Source organism: Alligator mississippiensis, chromosome 14, assembly GCF_030867095.1.
Source record: "Alligator mississippiensis isolate rAllMis1 chromosome 14, rAllMis1, whole genome shotgun sequence".
NCBI classification, from domain to species: domain Eukaryota; kingdom Metazoa; phylum Chordata; order Crocodylia; family Alligatoridae; genus Alligator; species Alligator mississippiensis.
The window spans coordinates 7,694,423-7,708,954 of record NC_081837.1 but is presented as its reverse complement, the minus strand read 5'-3'; the positions used below and the strand labels follow the sequence as shown (position 1 = coordinate 7,708,954).

General features: G+C 40.6%; 1 protein-coding gene across 2 annotated transcripts in view; it reads right to left on the bottom strand.

Moving 5' to 3' along the window:
- The window catches only part of PAFAH1B1 (platelet activating factor acetylhydrolase 1b regulatory subunit 1), a 56,210-nt gene that overhangs the window by 27,413 nt on the left and 14,265 nt on the right, over window positions 1–14,532 (bottom strand). For both annotated transcript variants that reach the window (XM_019493391.2, XM_006276443.4), the window contains exon 2: window positions 6,620–6,837. In XM_019493391.2, coding sequence (XP_019348936.1) covers window positions 6,620–6,651 — 32 coding nt within the window. In that variant the 5' untranslated portion in view covers window positions 6,652–6,837. The remainder of the gene's footprint in view (window positions 1–6,619; window positions 6,838–14,532) is intronic.

Genomic DNA, 14,532 nt, shown 5'->3' with positions numbered 1-14,532 from the left:
ACTTCCATCTACAGATCTCACTCCTGTGTATAGCTATAGCAGTTCCATGTTCATGCACGCTTCTAAACACAGCCAACAGAAATCCTGGTCTTCCACACGTTCCAATACTCACAAGTTTAAATCCTAAATTAATCTTTAAACCACTGGTATATTCCCCACGGGAAAAAAAAATAGTTTCTTGCTTATATGGCAATTCAGTATTGAAAGACTGCTCATAATTGCCAGGATAGACAGCTTAAGAAATGAAAAGCAATTAAACTTCCTTAACATTTCACATTTAATCTAGGCTTTTTTCCCCCTTTTGAAAGTTAACATTTTCAGACTACAAAGTCTTGTCTCCTATTTGCAAGTGATATCTACTTAAATCCCAGCCTTTCTGCTATGGTCTCCATCTTAGCACCTCTTACAGAGAGTACAATAGCTGAGCAGGTTTCTCCACTGAAGCATAATAGCCAATTCCTATTTTAATCCATAGATTCTAACCCTTTGCTAAATTTCTCTAACACAGCAACAATTCAATTGTCTGAATCAAAACTGAAAGGTCAGTTAGAGGTTCCTAGTCTGAGGACAGCCTGGCTAAAGGGCATGCAACTAGCTTTTATAGTTTATGATACCAGGAACAAATTATATTCGTGAACATGGGACAATACAGTGGAAACGTTACTCCTTTCTATCAGTCCACAATTGGTTGCATTTGACTAAAAGCATCGTTAAAAATGCTACATTTTGATTTGGCATCCATCAATACCTGTGCAGTTTAGGTGCAAAAATCTGAGCACTCCCAGAATTATAAACTTCTGGATCACCAACAAAGAATCAGGCGGGGGGGGGAGCAGGGAAGCAGACCTGGGGGCTTTTTTTTTAAATATGTCTATCGCATATTTCTAGAAGGAACCATAGGTGGTAATTTGCTTAAGAGAATACAAATTGTCCCCTCCTGAACTATACTATATGTAATATCCAGAGGAAGGTAGTATACATTAAAGATAAGAAAACTTTATTCTAAACTTCTAAAAAGGAAAACAGAGCAAATGTATCCAATAAAGTGCCACTTTTAGAAGATTTAAAAAAAATACAGGGACGCTTGGGGAGAAAAAAAGAAAAGAAGAAGGTTTACAGTTAAGAATTAACAAAAAGAATCATCGTCAGTACGTTACACTGTGAGCTTCTGGCTTACGTTGGGTATTGTTGATCTTGCAAGGAGACCGAGATCCCCTTCAGCCAGCTTTTTACACTTTGACTTTAAGGTAAGTTACTAAAAAAGCACTTATTGGGGTATGCTACCAAAAGAGGATATGGTAGTACACTGCCGGATTGCTATGAACAAGGCATATCATGCCCTGCAACAGAAATAGTGTATTGTACACAAAAGTAGAAATTGTAACTAAAAATTTCACCACTTAAGCTACCCTGGATATTTGCAATAAAATTGGATAATTATGCTTGAAGATTACCCTTGCCAAACAAATCTCTGAATTCACCTGACTGAACTGATCATGGCAGACAAAGAAAAGGAACACTCATTGTGGTAAAACATATATGCATAGCACTTGATCATTTTAAAGTGCTACTGAAAAACATCAAATAATCTTTTCATTGATATTTTAGTCAGCACTGCACCTGTTACCTGCAACTATACTGGGTATTTTTTTTTTAAATTACAAGTCAATCAAAATATTCCTGCTCTCATCATACTTTCAATTAAATTTAAATTAACCCATAAGAAAAGTGAGGCAAAATTTTTTTAAAAAGATGTCACTATATGATCCTTTCTTCCTGCCCTACTTTTGGGCTTGTGATTTTTTGCCATTTGCCCCAGTACTCTAAATCAGGGTGCTCAACTTCCATCATGCAGGCCAGATCCCACCTGCAGTGCCATGTCATCTGGCTTGGCGGGGCTCCCTATAGGTCCAAAAATTTGGCAGCAGTGGAGCAGTGCCACCACTCACTCCCTTGCTGCCAACTCTACAGATCCATGAGGAGCCCCAAGCCCTGTGTGCTGGATCCAGTATCTGATCCCAGCAGGCAGGGCCAGCCCCAGGGCCAACACCAGTGGGGGGGAAACATCAAGCCCACAGGATCCAATCCTGGTGTAAGGAGGGCAGGAGAGGCTAGTGCGACCCCCTCCTCCATCCTGCCCTGGGGGCGGGGGAGGAGGGGTTGATAGCCTTTCTCACTTCACCAAGGGCTGGAGGGACTCCGAAAGCATCTTTGACTGAGAACTCTGATCAACAACAGTCTTGACTGAGGTCTTCAAAATGCTCCTTCCAACAGGCACTGATGGCTTCCTCAATCAGGTCTCCCCCATCCTTATGTCTCAAGGGGGTTGGGTCCCCGAGTGCTCAGACCACAGATGACGTTGACGGCACTGAAAAACAATGCATATCGTGGATTGTAGCCAGATGTTGAATCTCTTTAGCCTTGTTTTCCTACCATTTGTTCTTCATATTGCAGGTCCTCTTTTGGACCTCTGCCTTGGCTTGGAGATTGAATTTCTTTTGCTTAGAGTTGATGTCCCTTTGCTAAATACAAAAGGCCTTGTGTTTGATTAAACTCTTGGATCTCCCATTCGATCGCACTCTCATCAAACCAGTCTTGATTTTTCCTGGTGAAGAATCTAAGCATCTCTTCACAGGTGCTGATGACAGTGGCCTTGAGGGCATCCCACATGCTGCTGACATTCTCCCATTGTTGTTGATTGGAATTTACCAGTTTTTCATTGAGACACTGATGGAAGAAGTCTCGCTTGTTTGGGTTCTTGAGTCCTTTAACACTGATCTTCCATCAGCATTGCTTCTGCTGCAGCCAGATTGGGAGCCAGTTTGAGTGACATAACCAAGCGAGTTTGTGATCAGTCCAGCAATCATCAGCTTCTAGCATAGCTCAGGTGATGTGGACATCTTTGTGACCCCAGGCAAGGATGATGACAGTCAATCAGGTACCAATGCTTCGATCATGGGTGTTGCCATGTCTTGTGCCTGTTTTTCTGGCATAACAGGGTGTTGGTGATGGTGAGTCCGTGTTCTGCGCACTCGGTCAAGAGGAGAGTGCCACTGAAGTTGACCTTTCCTACTCCTTCCTTTCCGATGGTTCCATGCCAGAAGTTACAGTCCCTCCCGACTCTGCTCTGGCACTGAACTCGCCAAGAAAAATAAGTCTCTCCCCTTCTAGAACATCTGAAAGGACCTGGTCAATATTGGTGCAGAAGTCCTCCTTGGTTTCATTAGCAGCATCAAGAGTCAGGGCACATACACTAATGACAGTCATACTGGCTCCACACCAGTTTAAGACAGAGTCATGAGACATTTATTAATTCCAACAGAAAACTCATTGAGTTGGTTTGAGTTCATTCTTAATGGCAAAACCAACTCCATGAAGTTGGTGTTCTCCTTCCCATTTACCCTTCCAGAAGATATAGGCAGCTCAAAGAACATGGAGGTGGTTATCTTCTGCTTGCTGAGTCTCACTCAGTGCAGCTACATCAAAGTTGCACCACCTGAGTTCTTAGGCCATAACTGCAGGGTGGAGCTCTAGGTGTTCAACTATTACGGTTGCCCACAAGGGTCCTGATGTTCCAGGTCCCAAAAATGATGGTGCATCTTCATGGTATTTTCGACCACAGTAAAGGTGATCCCACAGATGCAGTTATCAAGTCAGGAAGCCATACAGAATATTGTATTAGACAGACTATGTTTAGGGCACTTTTTCTAGCCCCCCTCCGCATATGGGGTGAACAGAGCACATCCTGAAGTGGGCTGCTCGGTCGCAGTGAAAGCTACCAAATTGCATTCCTGTCTCATCCGAGTGCTAGATGACCTTCTTGTAACCATCTTCTTCATGCTAGTTCATGACTAGATGCTTCCAGACCTCACACTACTCCTGTCACGATCAACTGGTTGCCAAAGGGCTTGAAGAAATGTGCTGGAAAAGCTGCTTTCATGGAAGATGCCCGTGTAATTTCTGCACATGGGCATCTGCACATCAGCTTCCACGTAAGCTCCTGACAGAACAAAACCCTGATCCAGTGGCAAGGAGACCAAGACAACCGGGGATCTCGTACCACTGCAGCCTTCATCTGCATTTGCAGCCACTGAGATTCTAACATCTTCCATCTGCTCCACTGTTGAGGACTTGTAGACCCACAGCTGAGGGCTGGGCAGGCTTATATTGGTAGTGAACTGTACCTGCCATGTCACAGCACCAAAGATGCATGCGGTTTTTCAGGAGGGAAAGCACTGCCATCTACTGTCCTCACCACATCCTAGTGGTGCTGCCACTGCTTGGTTTGCGACTGCTTATTTGTCACTTACCTCTGCTTACTTCACAGCTAACTTTCCCTGAAAGTCATTCCACTAGCTGCCTCCTGCGGACACCCTGGATAGCGGTACATCTCTACCCCACAGAAAGGGATAAGTATCACTGCACTGAGTCACAAAGCCAAATTCCCTTTAGTTAACTTCCTTTATTAACCGTTGTGCTCCCCCATACTTCCTAAATTTGCCATCCCAGTCTCCCCTCAAGCATTCATTCTAACCATCACTTCAAGTTCAGAGGGGAATTGTAAATCTCACTCCAGTATTTATTCCTTGTTCTCATATTAAGAACATACAACTTCCTCTGGCCTCCCTCTTTCCTTCTCAAGCCTCAAAAGTGGTTCTGAACCTTTTTGAACTTGAGGCACCTTCACTGGGCTTGAAGCACCCCTCACTGGACTTGAGCCACCCCACCCAATTTTCTATTGAGTGGCACCCAGTTTCAAAACCTAATTTATATTACAGAGCATACTCCCTTGTACAGGGGCTGGGCAGTGGGGATGGGGGAATTCTTCAAGCAAGGACCAGCCTTAGCCTGTGTTTATCTACCACTTATCTCCTTATATCTCACTTACCTCCTCACACCTTGTGGCAACCTTCAAAGGATCTGACAGCACACCAGGATACCCCAGCATCCCGGTTGAGAATGACTGCTCTAAAAAAATTGACCTCCAAATGCCTTGTCAGTTACTAATTATCCACTTAATACAGCTCATTCTTTTTACTCCCTATTCACATCTATTCCAGATGCCAAAACTGCAAGCAGTAAGTAAGAAAATAAATTTAATTCTGGATGTGTTCAAGAAGCCTCTCCTGAGTGGCTTCTTTAAGGACTTGTCAATACACTGTTTGCAAAAAGCTGAATTAAAAGAAAGTTGATGCACTGTCTCAATCCATCAAGATTTTACCTCAGAGCTTCATTTAAAAATATTTAATTAGTAAAATAACAGGATGAAATGACATGCAACTAATACATATTTTTATATTAAGAGGACTGTTCTGACACCAAGGAGATAGCTGTCTATTCCTAAATCCACAAATATACAAAAGGGGAAAACACCATGTCCAAGATCAGTTAATAAGACTTATAAAGTTCTGACTTCCGCTGTTGTTTTCATACCTCTACAATGGCAAGCAATGTGCTCCAAAAGAAAAAGGTATCCAACCACTGCTTTCATATTGTTATAACATAACTAAAAGGAACAGGTCAGGCCATGCATTCGTGGGCCATTTTGGCAGTTGTCCGACTGGGAAGAAAGAAGCAGAAGCAAAGAAGACCACATGCTCTGTTGTTCCAAGTCTGAACTATTCAATCTCTGTGTCTTTTTAAATATAGCTTAAGACAAAATGGTAGAGAGAGTCAGACCCCTCCGAGACTCCTGGGGCAGGCACTTGTACCCCAAGAGGCATACTGCTGACTGGATATTCATGAGGCAAAGATGTAGCAGCAAAGAGTGCACCAGGATTTGCTCAAGACATGTCTTCTTCCTTTTTATTCTACCCCCTTAGAATATGTAGGAGCAAATATTCCAAAAGACCACTTGGCTTTAGTCCCTTCATGACTGAACTCCTTTCACCGAACCCTGATGGAGGCAGCGGACAAGGACAGTGGAAATTGAGAAGGGGGAAAGGTGGTTATCATTAAACACTAAAGGGTGAAGAAGGCTGGTCAAAAACAGGAGGTCAAAAAACTAAATCAGAGAACAAAACAGACTGAAAGTAAAAAGCCTTGTTAGTTGCACTGCCTGTCTCATTTTGCTTGCATTTGTATTCCCTTCCCCTATCCATTGCTTTTAAGCCATTTCTTTAAAATCTGAAGACCTACATGCACTTAGGATTGAAGATGATATAGAAAAAAATATTTTTAAAGTTCCTAACTTCAATTTGTTCTAGTCTATGCCCATTAAATTAATTAAGACAAACTTCCACAGCAGAATTCTCTTTATTCAAAGGCCAAAACCAATTCCCCATTTCAGCTGATGCTAATATTGCTTTTAAACCTAATTCTCTTTAAGCATTATAAAGAATAATTTGATATTAATTCTCCTCTATCTGTACTTCGACTCACTACTGCCCACATCATACTTTAGCTTGCTTTTATAAAACTTAGCTATTCCTTTTGCCACTACAGCCATTGTATAAATAAATATACAAGCAGATGAAAAAAAGATAATCCACAAAAACTCAAAGCAGAATGTGAACATCACCTTTTCAAGGAATGTAGGTGGGAATGAAATATTTACTTTTCTGTGGAAATAGAAATAGAGTGTAAAACAGCCCGTGTTTCACTCTATGAAAACACTTACAGTTCATCTCGTTGCCTTTGTGACAGCACCATCGTGGCTCTGATGTCAGGTTAACGTGATTCAGCTGTTGTTACGTCCTCAAGACCGAAAAACCTTGGGAAATCCTGAATCCACAATTGAATCTGCCACAAAATAGCTTCAACCAAAAGGAAAAAATTCTCCACGCGTGAAATCCCACAGGAAATCTGGAGGCATTCAACAAGGAGTGTTCATTCCGTCTAGAAGAGAAAACAAGACATTGTTATTTTTCCTTGAGAAACTTTTCAGAACCACTTTGGGCTCTTGTGAAGAATTAGGTACCCAGCTTCAAATAGTGTCTTAAAGGGGCCTTTCAATCCTCAGAAACAGAGGATTGAAAGGCCCCTTCTGGATCAGAAAGCCCAGTATCCTACCGCTTGCAACCATATCATAATCCCTTTCACAAACTAATCACATTCCATCTCAAAATTAGTCAGTCTCAAGGGCTCTACTAGTACCTGGGACATGGACAGGAAGTTTCCGGAGCCCCTTCTTAATGGAAAATGGTGGGGGAAGAACACCACACCACCGTCAGCAAAGCCATTACACATGCAACATATACAAGCACTCTCTCTACGCAATATGGTAAAGGTTGCTAATGATTTTATTCTGTTTCGGTTTGCAATATATGGCACAGACAAGCAACAGTCCTATAGGGCACTCTGACACTGGCTGAAATTCAAGGGTGGAGTTTAAAGCAATGCAAAAGTGCTTCTGACTGAAAGCTAGAAGCTTCCTGGGACTTTGCACTGTAACACATGGCATACTGCATCAAATTTACAACATAAAGCAATGCTAAAGATATGTTAGGCTCACTTCTGAGCTTAAAATTAGGTGGTTCTCTTAGCTAACGATTTATGATATTATGCACATTTGAAGTGTGTATGGCACTACGCAGATACACCAATAAGCATTTACATGGCACAGAAGAAAGCCAATTCCTCTTCCTACCACCATTTGAGAAAAGCTCAAGGGAAGAATATGCACTCTAACATGGGCTAAATATATCTAAAGGGAAGACAAATGTTTTACTAAGAATTTATCTAATGCTACGTCTTCACACCAATTCCATGTTGTTAATACAGCAAATTTAAAAAACCCTGGGCAGCGTGGTTCTCTTGGTGCTTGGGGTTGGCCCAAGCCTGTTGCATCACCAGTACTGAAGTGGATGTTGTGGGCAGTAAATAATCCAATAGAATAGTATTTTTCAAGTATCTTCTGACTACTGTTCCCAAAATTTACGAAATTTAAGTGAGAGGAGCATCCAGGCCAGAAACCTTGCTTTTCATGCATTTGATTTACACCATTTAAACTTCTTCCTACACAGCACTAGGAACTTTAATTCTCAATAGGCTAGTGACTTCTGCTCTGAACTATCCAGTAGATCTGGGTGAGGAATCATCACTCAAATCACTTTAGCAGCTGCCTCTGCAGCGCCAATGACTTCCACGCTGCAGGTACTGTTGTGTAACTAACAATGTCGTCATTATAAGCAAGTGCCAAAGCCAGTACACATTGCATCACTGCTGATTTTCTGTGTGCACTTGGCAAGAGTCTGAACCACACTATTTGCTCAAACCCTTAAAGAACAAGTATGTCTGACCAGTCAGGGAAGTGCCTTTTAAGAATGATGTGAAAAAGGAAAACACTCCAAATTATCTATTCAGACTCTCTCATTAGAGATTTTAGTTGCCTTTATTATCTTCTATCAGATATTCCAGAAATTAAACTTACTTACTTTATTTCCCCCCATCCACTTCTCATTCATTATGCAAGATGCTACAGTACTTTTGCGCACATTTGCATTAATTAAACTCCTGAATTACTCAACTTTTTATAAAGCAGACTATTTTACACTGGAAGTGTTTTTTTCGTATAGTCAGGAAAGCTTTTCTATACATTTCAGTCTTTAGGAGATCAGGATCTAGGTTTCGGAATAATGCTTAAAAGTTCCACTGTTCTAACAATTGATACCATTTGACTAGACACCATAGACAAAGCCAAACTGTACTCAGTAATACATTTAGACCAGTGTTACTCGTTAGATGTTACATGAGCAGGCAAGATTAACCAACAAACCACAACCATACATCACTAGATTAATTGTGGCAAACACATTCTAATGCAAAAGAAAAACTAAAGTGCTTTTACCATGACTGTTAGAGGCAAGTAATGCATGCTGTCCCTACTCCAAACAGCTTAAAAATCTAAAACAAAACAAAACTGCCAATTCAATTAAATACTGTAATAGCCATTTTTCCCCTGCTAATGAGTCAAGTAAAACCCTGGCATAAGAACTGATAGCACAGAGGGGTTTCCAGACAACAAGCAACTAAAGAGGCTAGGCCAATTCAGTTTAGAAAAGACGCTTATGGGGGGGACAAGATAAGGGCTACAAAATACTGAACGGTGAAGAGAAAGCAAACAGGGATCTGTTATTTACTGTGATTTATAATACAGAACTAAGGAACATAAGAATGAAATGAAGATATACTAAGCTTAAAACAAGAGACCGTTCTTTTTCACACAGCATGCAATTAAAGTGCAGAACTCATTGCCACAAGAAGTGGAAGCTGACAGATTCAGCCAGATTCAGAAACGGATTGGACAAACTCTTAGAGGAGATGCGCATCAGTAGCTATCGACCATGAGAAGTAAGGAATCAAAACTTCCTGACCTTAAATGCTGGAAGATGCAAGTGCAAAAAGAGTGGAGGAAACATCTTAGGCATAACCTGTTCATTCTTCCTTTTTCGCACTCACTCTCTTCCTCTTTGTGACATGGAATACTGGGCAAGATGGATCAATGGTGTGGATCCAATAAAATGTCAGTTATGTTCTTACGCTTCAAGCAAGAGGCAGCTCTAACTTGCCCTTTCACTATCTTGTGCCGGTGCCTTACCTGGGGAGACAATGCAGCTCCTAAAAGATGATGTTTTGTACTACAGTGAAGATGGGGTACACAATAGAAATAAGAGGTGAATGTGGTTAGTAAAAATGCCAATATCCCCTCAAATCACTAAAAAAAGTGCCCTCTAGAGGGCAATGCTGTCATGGGTTTCAGCACTGCTAGTCAAATGGTGGCATGAAACAGCTGAACTATTCTCTGTTGCTTGTGGTTTGAACATAAGTGTTCAGTTGTCTAATATACTATTCAAGCTGAAAACAAACTACAAAGATGTATTTCTAAATACAATATAAAACAACAAGATCCTACTAATTCGGGGAGGGGAATCTCAATACCTGTACTAAAAGCAGCAATACTTGTCACTAACAGATACCCACAAAATTACCTTAAGAAATCTCCTGTAACACTTGCAATTCTCACAGCCAGCTATCAGTTAAATATTAACACTGCTTACTATAATATTAAATCATATATGGAGAAGGAACACAACATTAAATATTTACTATACCTAGTAAAACCTATATGTAGATCACAGGATGTAAACACATTTAAAATTGAGTATACCAATTATTTATTCTATGTGCCAAATGGTCTTCCAAATTAATATTAAGCAGGCAGTAAAAAGCCACTCCCTGGCCCCAACCACTTGCATCAGGTGTCTTGCTAATAGCTGTGCAATAACAACATTTTGAAAAGCCATGCTCCAATATTTTGGTGAACTTATACTACAGCTAGAACTACAATTACATTTTCCTGTCATACTGTTCACACTAGGCTGAGTCACTGTTTCAGGACAAAGCTCCTAACAGGCCACTAGTCTCTGAATGCTACTAAAGAAAAAACTTAATAGGAGGGAGAGGAAAACTGCCACGTTATTTTCTGTAGTAATAATGTGACAATATTATCCAATAAAAAAAAGTGTACATGGAAAACAAAATGAAGCTAGCCTCAAATAAGTATACTGTTTTTAAACAGCAATTTATTTCTAATCTAGTGAAAAGTGCCTTTAAAAAAAAAAAAAGAAAACTGATGGCAATGAGAGAAGTTACCTGTTTTAATTAAGCATATTTTGGTGTAATGCTGCAACTTATGCTATGAAGACATGATACAAAAATCTATTTCTGGAGGCACTGACAATACTGCTTTACCTCCTATCACACAGTCATGGAGAATTATTGAAAGCTTTGGTCCATTCCCTTAGCAGTCCATGCTGCCACAATAACTCTGTCACTTGGGTCTCCAAAAACTACATTAAACTAGCCAACTACAACTTAAATTCTCTGCACAGAAAGAGCAATCTAGTCTTACCTGCACAAGGGCACTGATTTAAGTCTAGCTACAAAAATTCAAGTCATTTCAAACAGATTGTACCAAACAGGATTAAAATGCTACAGAACTAAGACAGTACAGACACAGTCTTAAACATTAGGCTCTCTGGCTAAAGTGGCCAATATCCTCCCCCAAAAAGGTATATGCTGATTTTTCAGCACAGTTTTACTCCATACTGGCATAATTAAGAACCCTAACCCTTTGATCAGGTTTTTGAAACCTTCCACTAGCTTTAAATGACATGGTAGTTAACACAGACTTTGAACTTTCATGACTTGATTTCATGTGGTCAGCAGAGAACAGGCCAAGTTCCCACTTTTTCTGAGAGAAAATTAAAAACAGAAAAAGTGGAAGTTTCTAGGTTAGCTATAATAAAAATCAAAGGCTTCATTTTCAGATCACCTCTCTCAAACTATGTGAGCTACAGGTGATCAGCACTTGAGTGTGTGGCAGAGGGCAGGGTAGGTGAGGGATTAGCCCAAAGGAGATGAGCAAGGGGAGAACTGGAACTACCTTTATGCCCCAATTTAAAAAAATAAAATAAAAAAAAAAAATCCCACAGTGCACTCACAATAAGAAAGGCTCATAGTGGTACCAGGTATTAGCTCCCCTTGTTTTGCTTTTCATTTCAGACACTGAATCCTTACCGTCAATAGCTGTACAGATATGCTACTTTCTGTCATAGATGAAGTCTTAATCTGACTCGTCTGAATGAGTAAGGAAGCTTAATACAGCAGTTAAAGTGAAGTCAGGAACACAGCCTTTACTGCACTGAAGTTATACCAAGTAAGATGTGCCAAAACCTGTCTGAATTATGAAACTAAATTCCCAACACATTACGCTACGCAAGAAATATAGTAACATCGCAGGCACAAGTTAGTCAATGATGTCAGTAAAAGGAGTCACAATGGAGAGCCTTAGCCCTACACTGTTTAGCAGCAAGATGCTATTGACATGATGCAAGTCAAGGGTAAAGTTATAGGTTGCTTGCATGAAAAGAGTTTCATTACGGGTCCAGGGTGATTGCAAGTTTGAAAAGAACCACTTAATCCAGCTAAGAGCTTACATATTTTTGTCTTAATATTTTAGGAGTGGCAGACCTGCAGCATGAGTGCCACAAGTGGCACGGGCAGCCTCTGTATGTGGCATGCGACAGATCAGGGAAGGGAAGAGAAGGGCAGCACAGCAGCAGATAAGGCAGAAGGCAGAGCAGCAGTTCAGGGAGGGAAGGGAACAGAAAAGCAGAGCAGGAGATTAGGCAGAGGATCAGAGTGGCACTTGGGGAGAGTACAGGGCTAATTTGTGGCATGCCTGCCAAAAAAGTTGCCCCCCGGTGTATTTAGTCTGCTGACTTTACAGAATTTACACTTACTACTTGGTACTATACAGTTTCATTCATTTTAACGGAGTTACCAATATACTGAAGCCAGCCCTTTCCAGGGAAAGTGGCCACAAAACACCTGAGTTTAGAACAATCACTGACAAACATGAAGAACATTTAAAAGATACTGGGGTCTCTGTTTGGTTTATCTTTGCCAAATAGCACTAAATTGCCTTTCCCAAAAATTCCAGTAATCTTATCTTTCAATTAAGACACCAAAACCTCCTAATACTCTGAACTGACTAGAGTTTGATCAACGCTCAACTCAATCAGACTGAGAAGCAGACAGTGGGTTTTTCTGGCACACCATCACATGGAAGACCACCCCTTCACATCTCTGTAACCTTAGTTGCTGGATTTTGAGGTCTAAGAAAAAAGAGCAAATGCTGATTTACGCATCTGCAGATGTACCACATGCAAAAAAATAAAAAAAGGAATGCTTGATTTACTTAGCAGTAACAAGATATGTTCCTCATTAGGAGGGCAGTTATTTATTTCCTCCTATTTATGTTTTAGAGATTTCAGAAAGTATTGATACCCGTAAGGGTTCAGTCCCAAAAAATGATACCATTCCTCCCAAGTGACAGGTCTACCAAATTTGACACTAAACTGGAGGAAATCCCAACACAGCTCCCATATTTTTTCAAGTTTGCTAAAAAGGGCTGGCTGCCAGCACCTTCTGTGAACCAAAATGCGTATTTCCATTCTCTTTACCAAGATCATGAACAGGATTCATAGAAATTCACTGAGCATTGATCAAACTCTAGTCAGTTCAGAGTATTAACTTTTTTTAGTTGGTTACCTGAAATCAATCTTGTTTAGATATTGACTCCACTGTGAACCAAGTGGTGGAAAACAGAGGAGTAGACTGCAAGAAACCAACCAGATCTTTTCAGAAATAAAAAAAAAAAAATCCCTCTTCATGAAAATATTTACTGCTCTTCATTATAAAGAAAGAATATATCTATGTGTGTGTTATATTCACACACACAATATGTAAGCAGAATTACGTATAAAGTTCTCCATGGAGTATTAGCTGCTATTTAAATGCTAATACAGAGTACCTGCCACTAATGGTTCTGTTTGTGCCACAGTTTCTATTTATTCCACAAAAACTTTTCATTTTTATCCAGATTGGAATACGGCTGGCTCCAGATCAGTACCATTCACGTACAAGACAACGAACTCCTATCTGCATTGGAGTTCGTCTCCCAACCCAACTCACAAACACAAATAAACTAGGCAACGCGTCCCCAGCAAGACCGTTTGTCTTCACATCTATTTTTGCCAAGTCCTCCCTTCCCTACATCTCAGGCCTCAATATATTAGAATACAGGCAGTCCTCAACTTACAACGTTTAGAGTTACAACGCTTCACACTTGCAACGTTTATAAATTGAAACCCCGTTTCAACTTTGACGTGTTTCGACTTTACAATGCTTGATCCGATGTGAAGCCATCCCAGCAGACAAGTTCGCTGCGTCATCCATCTCCCTGGAGAACATCTGTCCAAACTTCCTTGGACACTTTAAGAAAGCAGACAAGACTCCAGAAAAAACTGCAGCCAAGACTCCTGAAAAGACCTCAGCCGAGAACCCTTCAAAAAGTCCAGCAAAGTCACCTCAAAGAAATCCTTCCAAATCAATATGATTGCTATTTACAATATAAACACATTAATGTAGCTATATTAGTCATCTAAAAATTGATGGAGTACAAAATTCTGGGATATTTTTTGGTGAAAATAGGGTATTAGGCCTTGGGTCAGGAACCAATCCCCCATTTATAACATTGTTTCTCATGAGAAAATTGGTTCCGAGTTGCAACCTTTCAACTTAAGACGCAGTTTTCAGGAATCAATCGTGTTGTAAATCCAAGGACTGCCTGTACCCCGAAGATGTTAGAACATCCACAGTTCTGTCCTTTACCACCAATGCAAGCAGGATCAAAAAAGCTGCTCAAAATTTTCTAAACTATATAGATATCTATGTGTTGGCACACCACCATTGTCTGAACTGTCATCAGACGTGCATACAAGCTAACCAAGACTACAGATGATAAACTATTTAAACAAATAAATCAAGAGGCCAAGTGTGTGGCTGAGATGCTCAACCTTCATCAGTACTTCCAAGCACTAAACTGGTCCAGCAAGTGAGGTTTCCTTTGGCATTTCACAAACGAGTTTGGCGTTTTCTTAGAGATGACTAAGGTTGGCTTTGCACAATATCTTCAGCCCAGTTTGTCAGAAAGTGAGCTCTCAACAACAACAGAGAGAAAACCCC